The 15142-nt window shown below is 46.3% G+C and overlaps 1 protein-coding gene across 3 annotated transcripts in view; it reads left to right on the forward strand.

Annotated features, from left to right (window-relative positions):
* PTCHD4 (patched domain containing 4) overlaps positions 1-12736 on the forward strand; it is a 59708-nt gene extending 46972 nt beyond the window's left edge. For 2 of the 3 annotated variants that reach the window (XM_083495059.1, XM_083495060.1), the window contains exons 3-6: positions 872-2654; positions 4981-5022; positions 5921-6021; positions 12469-12736. In XM_083495059.1, coding sequence (XP_083351185.1) covers positions 872-2505 — 1634 coding nt within the window. In that variant the 3' untranslated portion in view covers positions 2506-2654; positions 4981-5022; positions 5921-6021; positions 12469-12736. Of the gene's footprint in view, positions 1-871; positions 4272-4980; positions 5023-5920; positions 6022-12468 lie in introns of those variants that run through there. The other variant, XM_083495058.1, reaches the window with a different exon arrangement.
* The last annotated feature ends 2406 nt before the right edge of the window (positions 12737-15142 follow it).

Raw genomic sequence — 15142 nt, forward strand, 5'->3', positions numbered from 1 at the left:
TTTGATGGGGCTGGGCCCCCACAAAGTTGATGGGCATTCCAATTCAAATAGTGTGTGTGCATTGTGTCATGTGATTGATTATGCAGGGCAGGACTTACCTGGGCCCCCACAACATTCTATTCAAGTTGGCACCCCTGGCCCTCAGTGTGCCACAGGGTTTGATCCCCCTTCCCCCGCTGTTTAACATCCACACAAAACCACACTGGGGTCATCCAGAGTTTGGGAGTGCAGTGACAGCAATGTGTAGTTCTGTTTCTCCTTTACATCTGCAGGGTTTGCGGTGGATGTGCAAGACTAATGTCTGACCTCAGTCATGGACTGGATGAAAACCAACTGACTGAAGCTTAATCCAGATAGAGTGAGACATTGTTAGTGAGTGGTTCCCTAGATCAGATGGGTGCAGAGGTGGACTTTGATAATACGGCACCCTGTGTGAGGCTAAAATTTGGCATCCTCAAATGGATCTTCTCCATTTTGCATCCCCTCCAATCAGCACCCTTGATGGGGAACCACCTGTACTGCCCTAAATTTGGTGCTGGGTGGGTGTGGAAGGGGTACACTGCTCCTGAAGGAGCAGCTGTGTAGCCTAGACCCACTATTGTCACTTGAGACAAGAGGCCTCAGTGGTGGTCCTACTATGCCCTTATCTGCATAAGGATAGCCTTACTTCTGTTGTCTATGCTCTGAAGCTCAAGATTAGATTTTGACAATGTGTTCTGCAATATAATAAATCTAAATAAATATATTCTGTGTGACATTTTGCATCAGTTATATGTAGAGATATCAAGATCATTCATAAGTACAGTTAGAGAAAGAAATGTGATAATCAATGAAAAGAAATTAATAGATGGCCCTGTTGTCATTGCTATAGGTCATGGAACCAAAGGAGTGTTTGAACTTCTGTCAGGATGGCGCCGGACCAGAGAAAGCCTGCCGTTCAAAGACAGGGTTGCCGACGCCTACTCTGATGTGATGGTCTCCTACACCATGACAAGCTCCTTGTACTTCATCGCCTTTGGCATGGGTGCTAGTCCTTTCACCAACATTGAGGCTGTGAAAGTCTTCTGCCAGAATATGTGCATCTCCATCCTGTTGAACTACTTCTACATCTTCTCCTTCTTTGGTTCCTGCCTGGTCTTTGCTGGACAGTTGGAGCAGAATCGGTACCACAGCATCTTCTGCTGTAAAATCCCCTCAGCAGAATACCTGGAAAGGAAGCCTATTTGGTTCCAAACCATGATGAGTGATGGCTACCACCACTCTTCTCACCACGAAACTGATCCGTACCAGAACCACTTTATACAACATTTCCTGCGGGAGCATTACAATGAATGGATTACTAATATCTATGTTAAGCCCTTTGTGGTGATACTGTATCTCATTTATGCTTCCTTTTCCTTTATGGGCTGCTTGCAGATCAGCGATGGAGCCAATATTATCAATCTTCTCTCCAGCAATTCTCCAAGTGTCTCCTATGCTGTTGTTCAACAGAAGTACTTTAGCAACTACAGCCCAGTGATAGGGTTCTATATCTACGAGCCCCTTGAGTACTGGAACGGCACCGTCCAAGATGACTTAAAGAAGCTGACTGAAGGTTTCAACACCCTGTCCTGGATTCAACAGTATTATCAATATCTGAAAGCTGGGAATATTAGTGCCACCAACAAAAGCTATTTCCATAGCATCCTGCAAAGCTCCTTTTTAAGAAAGCCAGAATTCCAGCACTTCAAAAATGACATAATTTTTTCCAAGGCTGGAAATGTTAATAGCATAATTGCATCCCGCATGTACCTTGTGGCTAGGACTAGTGAAAAAACACAGAGAGATGTTATTGAGTTACTGGAGAAGCTGAGACCCCTGTCTCTGAAGCAGAGCATCAAGTTTATTGTGTTCAACCCCACCTTTGTCTTCATGGACCAATACAGCCTCTCTGTAACCATGCCGGTCTTGATTTCAAGCTTTGGCATCTTACTGGTGTTGCTGCTTACCTTCTTCCTGGTGATCCATCCTCTAGGGAACTTCTGGTTAATTCTCACTGTCACCTCAATAGAGTTGGGTGTTCTTGGCTTGATGACTTTGTGGAACGTTGACATGGATTGCATTTCCACACTGTGCCTTATTTACACTTTGAATTTTTCCATAGATCACTGTGCACCCCTGCTTTACACATTTGTACTAGCAACTGAGCACACCCGGACTCAGTGTATCAAAAGCTCCCTCCAAGAACACGGAACAGCAATTTTGCAAAACGTTTCTTCTTTTCTTATTGGGTTGGTCCCCCTCCTTTTCGTGCCTTCAAACTTGACCTTCACACTGTTCAAATGCTTGCTGCTCACTGGCAGTTGCACACTTCTGCACTGTTTTGTAATCTTACCTGTCTTCCTAACATTTTTCCCACCCTCCAAAAAGCACCACAAGAAAAAGAAACGAGCCAAACGAAAGGAGCGGGAAGAGATTGAGTGCATAGAAGTTCAAGAGAATCCTGATCACGTGACAGCAGTCTGAGTCACGCAGAACTACGTGGTTTTTAATTGCGAAAAGAAATGCTACACTGAGCTGGAGGGAAAGTAGAGCAAAGATCTCCGCTGCTTGAGCTGGCCCACATGAAACAAGTCTAAGGAAGCCCCAAAAAGGAGTATTTGTGGCACATGGAGGTGAAAGTGTTGTTAAATAATAACCAGAGGTGTCCCCCCCTTTTAAGGGTAGAGGAGGAAAGCAAGCCCCAAACCTCCCCTATGATCCTCTCAATTCACTGAGGGAAATGTTCCACAATACCCTATAATACAAATGGAAGTTTCTGAGTAATATCTGTTGGTGTCCCTCTGCTGATGGAAGGCACCCCTCAGTGGAATGGGAAGAGAGGCCTTTTGGGCCATTTCCCCTCCCCTGCAGCCTTTGCTAAATCTGCTGTGTAGGGTGGTGGGGCTCTCTAGAACAGATACAGGGGCTGGACAAGGGGCTGAAGGGGGAGGCAGAACAGTTGACTAGAATCTCGCTCTCCCACTGACGGATGTCTTTCAACAGCACAGAGACCCCCCTGGGCACCACTCCATATTGCCAAGTTCCATTACCAATAATTTTCAAGCCAGAAAAGCTAACAAAAACAGAGGGGAAGTAGTTATGGTCATAATAGGGAGCATGTTTATTTTAAGAGATTGGTCTAAGTAAAACCTATGCAGTTGGAAAGAAAATGTTCAGTAAATCAAAGCCAAAGTACTTCCCTATGTGCCACCATGAAAAACTGTGCCATTTGTTCAGAGAGTAAACCTATGCTCCCCTAAAATTAATTGGAGAGAAATTGGCTAAGCAGGCCTTTGGCGATACTCCCAGGGCACTTGAGACCATCAGAGGCGGCCCTACGTATGTCAGCCTGAATTCTCAGAGAGGCTCCGGGCTGCGCCACGGCTGCGCCACCTGTAATTTTTGCAGTGCTGTCCTTTGGCTTCCTACACATTCTCTGCACCAACATTAGACCAGAATACTAATTAGGCTGATGTGTCCACCGTCACAATAGCTCAGGCTCCAAAGACACAGCATGGAGATCACTTTGTGCCTGAATCAAAAGTATTGAGCACAGAGCAAAGGGAAGCTCCACGTGTGAAGTTCAAAGTGAAATACCATTTCCCTGCCCTGAAATATTCTCTAAACTGCGCATCTTGTGTTTCACATCTTGGCAAACTGATCAGTTGATGATGCCTTTTGCCACAAAATATAACAATAATGAGAGTTATTAAACATAAAGGCACCATCTGCTTGGGAAATTGGTTTTTATGCAGCATTACTATTAAATGCCTGATAGAATGTCTGAGGCAAAGCAAAGCTTTATGGCTGTTGAGAATTATAGATGAACGCAGTAAATTTGTCTCTTACTGCATGAGATTAGAGTTATGCCATTACAAAAGGGTAGTCTCTGCTTTACAAAGTATACAAGCTTAGAAGTGCAAGAGAAGGAATGGAAAGAGAGTGAGCCAATAATACTCAGAGAGGGTGATATTTTGCCCTGAGTTAAGCCACGTATTTCTCTCTTCCAAAAAGCATTCTAGAAAGTGTTTGCTTCCTGCATTCTTGAATGCAATCTAGCCTTGCATAAATAATGTCTTCCTGCAATATATTCCATATGTTACAATCACTGTTTAAAACAAATGTCACAGAGAGTGTGAGGAAGGGGCTCATCCCTTTCCAAGGAGGTTCAGACCGACCGCCCAGTCCTTCCATGCATGTGGCTGTGTTTGTAAGAGGAGACTGACACACCGCTCAGTGGAGTCCTCCCTTCCTTCAATAAGGCGGGGTGAGTAAATCCTGAGCAAAATCCTGGGGATGAGGTGGAAGTGCTCACGATTCTCCCACGGAAAGTAATGACAAGCCCAAATATTGGCAATGCAGGGGAGAAAGAGGGCTTCCATGGCCCACATGCAGCCACGTCCCATGTTCTTGGTTGTAGCTGCTATCTTAACTTCCATGACACCAATGCTGTAAACAGATTCTGATTAGCAAATGTGTCTGATCCAAAGCCATATTCAGTAAAAAAACACACTCCATATTATGTCATATTGAGTCAGACCATCTAATTCTTATTCTGACTGGTGGTAGCAATTTAAGACTGAAGGCAGATTTCCTTTTAACTGGAGATGCCAGGGATTTAATCTGGGACGTTCTACATGCAGAGGATGCATTCTAGCAAAGCACTGTTATGTCTCCGCAGCTAAAGTGTTGTGGATAACTATTACCCTGCTTGTACATTTTCCATCTCCATTGATTTTATTTTATGAAAAGCATATCCTAAAAAAAGGTAACTGCTCTCAAAATCCCCATATATGCCACCTGCTGCCACAAGATGCTAACATTTTTCACTTATTTTCTCTGTTGTCAACATCAGTATCTGAAATGTTTAAATCCAAACGGAAAAGTTTAACTTAGTGTGGAATTTGTCTGCTCTTAATCTGGACGTTCACCATTTCGTTGAAATATTCTCATTGGCAGGTCTTTGTCTACAGCATTTGAAGACTCAAGTATTCTCATCTGGTAAATCAGCATTTTAAATTACGAGCAACACCTTAATGTCACATTTTGGTACATCAAATCTTTTGAAACTTGATTTTGTAACAGGCTACATTTTAAAATCTTGTCATGCCAAAATCAGGGATGGGTGGGAAGAAGATGGGCATTGCAGCATTTGTCAAGGACTCACATACTCATTCATCACAATCTCTTGTCTTCCTGAACGCATTCAGATGACAACAGGTGAGGTCCAAGCATGGTGAGAAGGGAAGAGAGGATACTTTACCTGAGGCCGGCCGGGGGGTGGGAAAAGACCAAGGCTACTTGATCGCCCATCTGATTGCCCTGTATCTATAGCCCTATGGAAATGATCAAAGTTATGTGTTAGATGCTTTAGGTGGCACCTCTCCTGTTCCACCCCCACCATCAGGCCTCAGTGCCCTTCACCTGTTGGAGGTTGAAGGTGTGCAGCAAGGAACCCAGTAAACTTGTGCCGTCTTCCGGCATGATTTAGATGACTGACTCTGCAGAGTTCTCGAGCACTTGGAGGCTTTAATGGGGCCAAGAGACAAGGATGCAGCTCGCGGCTATCGAGAATCCCTGCTTTGCCTCTCTTTGTGCAAGGACAAATTGGACGGAGTTTGTATTGCTCTATATCTTTATGGTGATATTTCCTGGAGCCAAACAGAAGTAGTGTTAGAATGTGTATGCATGTTTGTGTTTGTTTGTTTGTTTGTGTGTGTGTGTGTGTGTGTCTGTGTGCGCGTGTGCAGATAGATTTCCTGCACAAGCTTGCTTGTGCAGGAAACTCTAGGAACTGTAGATTGAAAAAGTGGTACACCTTTCCATCTCTCTCTTGTAACATAATCTGTCAAGCACTAAAAGAGATCCTTTGTTCTTCATTCATTTCCTACATTCATAGGCAGGAGGAGACTGCAAGGTATGGTAGTAGGAATGAGGGACTAGTACCATAAGAATCTGGTAGATGGAGGGCCAAACTACAAGTGTTCACACTTAAATCGTGTGAGTATATTTTACAGTTACAAAGAGCAGCCTCCCAGGGAGAACAGGGTTAAGGCCATTGTGCCAGGGAGGAGGAACGAAGAGCTACTACCACAGTCCCAAAGAAAATCTCCCCTGAAGCTGCTGCTTGAATTATAGTAGTAGGGATCCCACTGCTACCGAAGGGTGCTTTCCTCCCAAGGCAAACAGCAGCTTGCGGGGAGACAGTTTGCATGAGAACCACGGCATGGGAGGACTGGATTGACTCCCCTACTACAGGCCGTGGCCCTAGTCATAGTTGCAACTACTGTTTGCAACTTGCAAGTTATCTTGGTTATCTTGCAAGTTCTAAAAATCCAGGAGGCCTTCTCTCTCCTTCTCCTCCACCTCTTTATCTCTGTCTCTGTTACAGTTTTTTACTGAGCTCACAGAAATGAGCTTGAGCACTTCACACAGAAAGAGGCAGACACCTCCCACATTGAAAATCATTCATTATACAAAGACCATGCCCATTCTCACCTGTTTCCAGGCAGGTTCCTTCCACAGTGCTTTGAAGGCAGGGGCGTAGGAAGGGGGCGGGGGGGAGGGTGGACTGACCCAGATGTCATCCCAGAGGGGGGAGACACCCCCCCCGGGGCAAATCACCGCCACGCCGATCACCGCCCTGGGCGGATTGCCCGGCCCCCAGGTGCACGGGGTGTGCGCTGCTCCGGGTGCCCGAGCGGCTGGCTCTGCCTGCCGCTGTTTGAAGGCGGTTTCTTTTCTTATGCCATGTGATAAAGGAACAACTATAGAGACAAAAACAAACCCTTGTGTTGCAATACAGAATAATCTGCTCAAGTGCAGCTGCAACACGTGGCTAATGAGTATAGTAAATGTGTTATTAGTAATAGTAGAATGTCATCCAAAATTACAATTCATCAACTTCAAAATAATATATATATATCAGTCCATAACCAAGAAGTAGTCGACGAAATGAATTGCTGGCGGGGAACACCATGACGCCTTTCAGTGGATGAAGTCCAAGACAGTATATCTGGATTGAATTAATTGTTTCAAAGATGAATCTTCGTCAGCTGATGATGAAATTGAATACATTACATACAATGAATGACTTCTTGGTGACGGACTGATATATATTGTATACATTGGAGCAGCCTTTGGCTATAAGCAATAAACTTTGATTGAGTGACTGATATATATATATTATTTTGAAGTTGATGAATTGTAATTTTGGATGACATTCTACTACTAATAATAAAACATTTACTATATTCATTAGCCATGTGTTGCAGCTGTATTTGAGCATGTGATAAAGGAAGGCAAGAGGAAAACATTTTGAGAGGACCTGAAATGCCCCTTTCAAGACAGCATTGTAGCTTATCAATGTATTCATTTTTTTGCATTAATACTGTATCTCTGTTACACAGCATTCTTGATCTGTCCTTTGGTTACAGCAGAGCTGTAGTCCATAGACCTTAGTCTGCAGGAATCAGACTAACTTTGGAGACAACTTTGGAGAGTTGCTATGTTCTTTTGCTGTTTGTGTTAGCCACCCGAGGAATACATGTGATTTATACTAGACATATATAGTAACAGTGCAATATATAAATGTCTACTCAGAAATAAGCCCCAGGAGAGCAATTCTATGCTCTGCAACTAGGTCTGGAATGATAACAACAATTTTTGGGATGGTAGAGGCAAGAATAAGGGGGACATCACACCCCCCCCCCGTGTTTTGTTATAAAAAGCACATCAGAGATGGTCTGAATCAAAATGTGGCTACAAAGTAATATTTAAAGAGCTCAAAAACAATTATGTATTTTTCTTTGTTTATCTGTCAGCCAGTAAATACATACTTTAGTAATTACCTTCAATATGTGCAGATGTAAGCAAATATGTTCATCTCTGAGGTGCTACTTCATGCTATAAAAGAAGGGGGACGGTAGAAATGGTAGCTGTTTGGAGGCTTGGTTGTGAGTTTGTTTGTGGGGGGCCACGTGCTCAGCTAGAGTTCATAATATGAGTTGGAAGGGGCCCCAGCGGTCATCTAGTCCAACCCCTTGGGTTGCAGTAAGTGAGTTGTGGAATGATTTAGCAGCCAGCAGCAGTTTGACTTAGCTGCTTGCAGTCTGTGGGGACTCATGACCAGGACACCAAAGCAGGGGCCTTGTGAGGGAGAGGGCTGGAGTGTGGTCTTGTGGTGGGCATAGGACCAGGAGGCTGGGGGCTGAGGGAGCTTCTGCAGCGCCCGGAAACGCCTGTGCCGTGTTTGCCTTCCTGCCTGAAAATGTGCAAAACTGCCCCTGCATCAAGTACAAGCACTTGCGGGAGGAAAAGGCACAGCAGTTGAGGCTTTCCTGTCTGCACTTGGAGCTACTGGGCAAGTTGAGGGATTTCTTGATAGAGCAGAGCGGTCTGTCCAGGATGTGTGAACTTGTGAAGGGATCCGTGACCTGGAGCATAGAAAGCAGATGGAGAGTACAGTCAGGGGCGTGGACTTATAAAAAATATTGGGGGGGCCCGGGAAAGCTCATGAATAATAAATAAGCTCATGAATATGCAAATAAAGTGGCACCGCCTCCTCGTGAGCGAATAGGGGAGAGTGTGCTGCGCCTATTAATCAGCTCCGAAGGAAATTGGTTGGAACTTTTGCTCAGGAGGGAGGGCAGGAGGCATGCAGCCCGACCCTGTGCATTTTGGGCTGGGGGAGGGGCGGCGATGGCGCTCTGCTGGAGGGGCACCGGAGATTATTGGGGGGACGAATTTTTGAGGGGGCTCGGGAGTTGGCGCCTATGAGTACAGTGGTACCTCGGGTTACAGATGCTTCAGGTTACAGACTCCGCTAACCCAGAAATAGTACCTCGGGTTAAGAACTTTGCTTCAGGATGAGAACAGAAATCGCACGGTGGCAGCGGGAGGCCCCATTAGCTAAAGTGGTACCTCAGGTTAAGAACAGTTTCAGGTTCTTAACTGGATCTCCAGAACGAATTAAGTTCTTAACCTGAGGTACCGCTGTATATGGGTAAAAAATGTAGGAGAGAAAAAGACCAGTGACCTTATTGTGGGGGTCTGCTATATAGACCTCCAAGCCAGACTGAAGACTTGGATGATGCCTTCCTATAGCAGGTTACTAAACATTCAAAAAGGAGAGATATAGCAGGCTTAGTCGTTGTTGGAGGACTATCCCTGCCTCCAGGTCTGGTCCTGACCGGAAGGATACTGGAATCAGCAAGGGAAACCTACATGACCTGAAAGTGTTGCTGTGCAATGCCAGGTCAATGATGAATAAAACCACTGCCATCCACGACCTATTGTGGATTTGACCTGGCATGTGTGACAGAGACCTGGTTGGATGAAGCAGATGGGCCTGTTCTTGCCACTGCTTGCCCACCAGGTTTCTCTTACGCACAGCAACCCAGGTCATGTGGGCGGGGAGGGGGCGTTGCAGTGATTTTGAGGAAGTCATTAGTTTGCACCAGGCGTCCTATTGGGAAGACCCAGTTTTCTGAGTGCATGTTCTGGAAGTTGGGCAATAGGGGCAGTACAGGATTCCTGTTGGTGTACCGACCTCCCCGCTGCACCAAGGATTGCCTGCCCGAGCTGCTTCAGGTCATGGCGTATGTTCTCCTGGAGACACCTAGTTTGGTTGTCCTAGGGGATTTTAAAATCCATGCCAACACGACCTTACAAGGGGCCGCTTGGGACTTCGTGGAAAGCATGGTCTCCATGGGGCTGTCACTGAATAAGTTTGGTGATCTGACACTAACTAAAAGTGAAACAAAAGAAGTGCCATGGTCAGATCATTTCCTGGTGCAACTGGACTTCTCCGTGACCCTTCCCCTCTGCAGGGAGGTGGGACCGATTCGGATAGTCCGCTCCTGCTACTTAATGGATCCAGTTGGCTTCCAGAGAGTGGTAGGGAATGTTTTATCCCAAGTTGATGGCCTTTCAGCTGATTCCCTGGTGGCACGCTGGAATGCGAAGTTAACCAGGGCTATTGACTGTCTGGCTCCGAAGCGCCCTCTCCGATTGCATGGAGCCCGGACAGCCCCGTGGTTTTCCCCGGAGCTGAGGGCAATGAAACAATTGTTGAGATGGCTAGAGTGCCGGTGGCGGAAAACTCATTCTGAATCAGACCAGACACAGGCTAGAGCTCAACGTGAAGCCTATCAAGTGGCAATGTCGACAGCAAAGAGGGCCTTCTATTGCATCTGCAGAAAACAGCAGCAGGAGACTTTTTCAGGTGGTTCACAATCTATCGGAACCACCTACACCACCGGGGCCTTGTAGGGACCCCAAGATCTCTTGCAATGCTTTTGCAAAGTTTTTTGCAGATAAAGTCGCTCAGATTCAGAAGGAGGTAGACTCCACCTTGGGAGCGGGGCCAGGGCGGGAGAGTGCTAGAGTTCTGTCTAGTCTTGTTACATGGGATCAATTCCAATCTGTTGCCTCCGAGGATGTGGACAGGCTGCTTGGACAAGTAAAACCGACCACCTGTCTCCTTGATCCTTGCCCATCCTGGCTGATAAAAGCAAGCCGGGAAGGGCTGGGTCTGCGGGGTGGTGAATGCTTCCCTCTGTGAGGGAGCCTTCCCAGACCCGCTGAAAGAGGCGGTCATTAAACTGTTTCTGAAAAAAACATCTTTAGACCCGGCCAATATGGCCAACTATCGCCCAGTTTCAAATCTACCATTCTTAGGCAAGGTGATTGAGCGGGTGGTTGCTGAACAACTCCAAGCACGCCTGGAGGAAACGGACCAGTTGGATTCCTTCCAATCGGGATTCAGGCCTCACCATGGGAATGAAACTGCCTTGGTCGCGTTGGTTGATGATCTCCGTCGGGCTAGGGACAAAGGTGAGAGCTGTTTCCTAGTTCTGCTGGATCTCTCAGCGGCCTTTGACACCATCGGCCATAACATCCTTCTGGACCATCTTGAGAGGCTGGGAGCTGGGGGCACTGTTATACAGTGGTTCCGCTCCTTCCTCCTGGGCCGTGTTCAGAAAGTGGTGGTGGGGGATGAGTGTTCAGACCCCTGGGCTCTCACTTGTGGGGTGCCTCAGGGTTTCGTCCTCTCCCCCATGCTTTTTAATATCTATATGAAGCCGCTGAGAGAGATCATCAGGAGGTTTGGGCTGGGTGTTCATCAATATGCAGATAACACCCAGCTCTACCTCTCCATTAAATCAGAACCAGTGAAGGCGGTGAAGATCCTGTGTGAGATCCTGTGTGAGGCGGTTGGAGGATGGATGGCGGCTAACAGATTGAGCTTGAATCCTGACAAGACAGAAATACTGTTTTGGGGGGACAGGGGGCAGGCAGGTGTGGGGAATTCCCTGGTCCTGAATGGGGTAACTGTGCCCCTGAATGACCAGGTGCGCAGCCTGGGAGTCATTTTGGACTCACAGCTGTCCATGGAGACGCAGGTCAATTCTGTGTCCAGGGCGGCTGTCTACCAGCTCTACCTGGTACGCAGGCTGAGATCCTACCTGCCCGCAGACTGTCTCGCCAGAGTGGTGCATGCTCTAGTTATCTCCCGCTTGGACTACTGCAATGCGTTCTATGTGGGGCTACCTTTGAAGGTGACCCAGAAGCTGCAATTAATCCAGAATGCGGCAGCTAGACTGGTGACTGGGAGTGGCCGCCGGGACCACATAACATCGGTCCTGAGAGATCTGCATTGGCTCCCAGTACGTTTCCGAGCTCAATTCAAAGTGTTGGTGCTGACCTTTAAAGCCCTAAACGGCCTCGGTCCAGTATACCTGAAGGAGCGTCTCCACCCCCCATCGTTCAGCCCAGACACTGAGATCCAGCGCCGAGGGCCTTCTGGCGGTTCCCTCATTGCGAGAAGTGAGGTTACAGGGAACCAGGCAGAGGGCCTTCTCAGTGGTGGCGCCCGCCCTGTGGAACATCCTCCCTTCAAATGTGAAGGAAATAAGCAGCTAACCTATCTTTAGGGAAGTTTTTAATATTTAATGCTGTACTGTTTTTAACACTTGATTGGGAGCCACCCAGAGTGGCTGGGGAAACTCAGCCAGATGGGTGGGGTATAAATAATAATAATAATAATAATAATAATAATAATAATAATAATTATTTATTATTATATTATGGGGGACTTCAACTTCTCCAGTATCTGTTGGAACTCACACTTTACCAGGAATGTAAGGTCCAAAAAATTCTTCCATTGCCTCACTGACAATTTCATTTCCAAGACGGCAGAAGAAGGAGCAAGGGGATCATCATGTTTTGGACCTGCTCCTCACCAACAGGGAGAAACGGATTGATGAAGTGGAAGTACTGGGAGCCTTGGGAGGACGTGATCGTGTTCTCATATTTGCTTCAGTGGTGTCAACATGGTTTTGGGATGTCAAACCAATGGTGCAACTCAGGCCACTTTTATACTAACATCTTCCGGTACATTTTTTGAAGTTGGTGGAATTCGATATCCATTACGTTCTCTTCCAGCTCTTCCTTGAGGGTTTTCAAGGAAGTATAAATCAGGGATGGGAAGCCTCCATCTATACTATCGATGGACTGCTTCCATTAGTGACTGCACAGATGTTTTCATCCATACTGCGTACATTTTTCAGAGAGCCATCCATCCCATCTCTGCCGCTTTGAAGGATGTCAATTTTGTAAGTACATTACGAATATTGGCATGGGACGTCCATGAATTTTTTTGCCTAGCGTCATAGATGTGTCTAACATCAATGTCATAGCCATCTTCTGGGGAAATCACAGGACTACATTTCCACTGGAATGTAGCTTCATGGAGATTTTTCTGCGTGTAGTTAACTGAAAGGTTCTGAAGAATATTTGACCATTGCAAAATAAATAAATAATAAATCTTTGCAGAATGGGTTGCACGGTGACTGTGTCAGTCTTCCTGGGCTGGATTGCCTACAAAATTGTGTTACAGCATTTGCTAGTGGGCTCATCCATGCTTCAACTTGTCTGTCCCACTGCTTCCCCCCACCCCACCCCAGGGAAAGCAGCTCTTACTGCTCATGCAGAGCAAACGGCAATTTGGGTTTTCTCTGGATTGCTGTTTGTTCCAATTTAGAACTAAAGAATGGATTTTCCATTCCATGGGAAAGGAGTGAGGCAAGGGGAGAACCGCTCATGCCTAGGAAGGGTGGGTCAAGTGGGAAACTGCTTGGTCCCCTGCTTTCAGGGCATGGGAGAAGCAGCAGTGTGGACAAAGCTCTCAGAGTCTCATATCACTGTTTCACTCAACCCAACTTGCCTTTACAGGTGCCATCTTGATAACAACATCTCTCCCGTGATGCCTTGTGCCTGCTGATGTGCTCTGATGCGCTGCCTGTATGCATGCTCAACGTGATTAGGCTTCTCTGCTATGGCATAAAACCTATGCATGGGCACTAGGACTTTCTGTAAGACTTCCTTCCTTCCTTCCTTCCTTCCTTCCTTCCTTCCTTCCTTCCTTCCTTCCTGCTACATAGGATCCTTTTGGATATTAACATTTTAGCAGAAACAAATAATAGCTGTTCTGCTTTACACTGTAAGTGGAATAGTAGCTCTGCTCCCATGCGTCATATACTCTGCAGCCCTGTGGACAGTCATCCTTCCCTTTGACCAATCAGGATTTCCCCATCAACCATCATAGGCCAACTACTCTTTTGGAAATTGTGCAGCTAGCTGAGGTCTGAAAAATAACAGGAAGTGAGGTGTTTTCTTCAAAATGAGTGAGTGAACAAAGAATGCACCTGCCCGGGAAGCAGACATTGTGTGCAGTCAATATCCAGCCTTAAAACTTTTGTCTGGCTCATATTCATCCAAGTCAAATGTATGGAGGCCATTGATTTGCAATTTATAAAGAAATGTTACAAAAACATGGAAACCCCCCCCATCAACTAAGCGGGACAGCTCAGTTGGAAAGAGCATGAGACTCTTAATCTCAGGGCTGTGGGTTCGAATCCCACGTTGGGCAAAAGGATTCCTGTATTGCAGGGGGCTGGACTAGTTCTACAGTTCTATGTTTCTAAGGCTAGACTAAAGTGATCAAGCATAAAGGAATATCATCCCATGTAAGGGAGAGATTGACAGCTGCTCTGAATACCCAACTCACACCACTGCACTTGCAGATGCCAAACCATTGCAGGCAGACATCTTCAAGAAATCCATGCCCTAGCATTGCATCACAAATCTCCCTTGGAACCCCCACATGTAACCAATTATTCCAGGACTAGCAGAATTGCTGCCTAAGAAAATATATAAATAAAGGTGCAATCCCCGCAGGCTGTTTTGCTTGCCAGACTGGCAGCTCTGCCTGCAGGGTCTGGATGTGAGGTCCCACCTGGCTGTGCAGCAACATCCGCGGTGCCCTTGGAAGTGGGGCGGAAGAGGCCCCTTTCTCATGATGCCACCTTAGGGCGTGCCTGAGCGTCCACAGGGCAGGGCAGGTGAGGACGCTCATCCACAACCAGTTTCTTGGACTGCATCTGCACTGCCATAGTTTCTTCTAAGTGTATGTAAAATATATTTTGTATCTCTGTGTGTATTCAACTCAGCTATCATTTGGGGCCTGTGTTGTTGCTTTCACTATCTAAATCCTTGAATGCCATTTATTGATTCACGTGGCCCATTCTTTGGCATTGTTTCTGAAGCTACCATTTCATAAGGACATGTGAACATGGATACATGATAACTCATGAAAAGGTTTATGCAGGAAGCTGGTTTTGGTAGCCAAACAGGTTTGGGGGCTTCTTTAAAGCCAAGAAGCTTTGAAAAATAACACTAGCCACTGTTACCACCAATATGATCTAGCGAATGTGCTGGCATAGGGGCAGCAATAATGAGACCCCAAGAAACCTGGAACCAGCACTGTTATTTCAAAATGCCTTTCCTCCCTCAAATAGACATTTTGAAACACACACACACACACACACACACACACACACAAACATCAAATCAGCACGAAAACGTTCAGGAAATATGGAAGATGGCTAGCTAAGCAGCTTTAGTCCAGGAGGTGACCCTCACGTCAGGTCATGGCCTTTTTGGCTAGGATTACACAATTGAGCAGTCCAGAAATCATTGCCTTCGAGTTTGTTCTACACAGGTTTTCTTGCCCCTGTGAGAGCAGCATGCAACCAAATCAAATTGCCTATGCAGCATC

This window comes from Podarcis liolepis (genome assembly GCF_965112155.1).
Source record: "Podarcis liolepis genome assembly, chromosome: 3".
Taxonomy (NCBI): domain Eukaryota; kingdom Metazoa; phylum Chordata; class Lepidosauria; order Squamata; family Lacertidae; genus Podarcis; species Podarcis liolepis.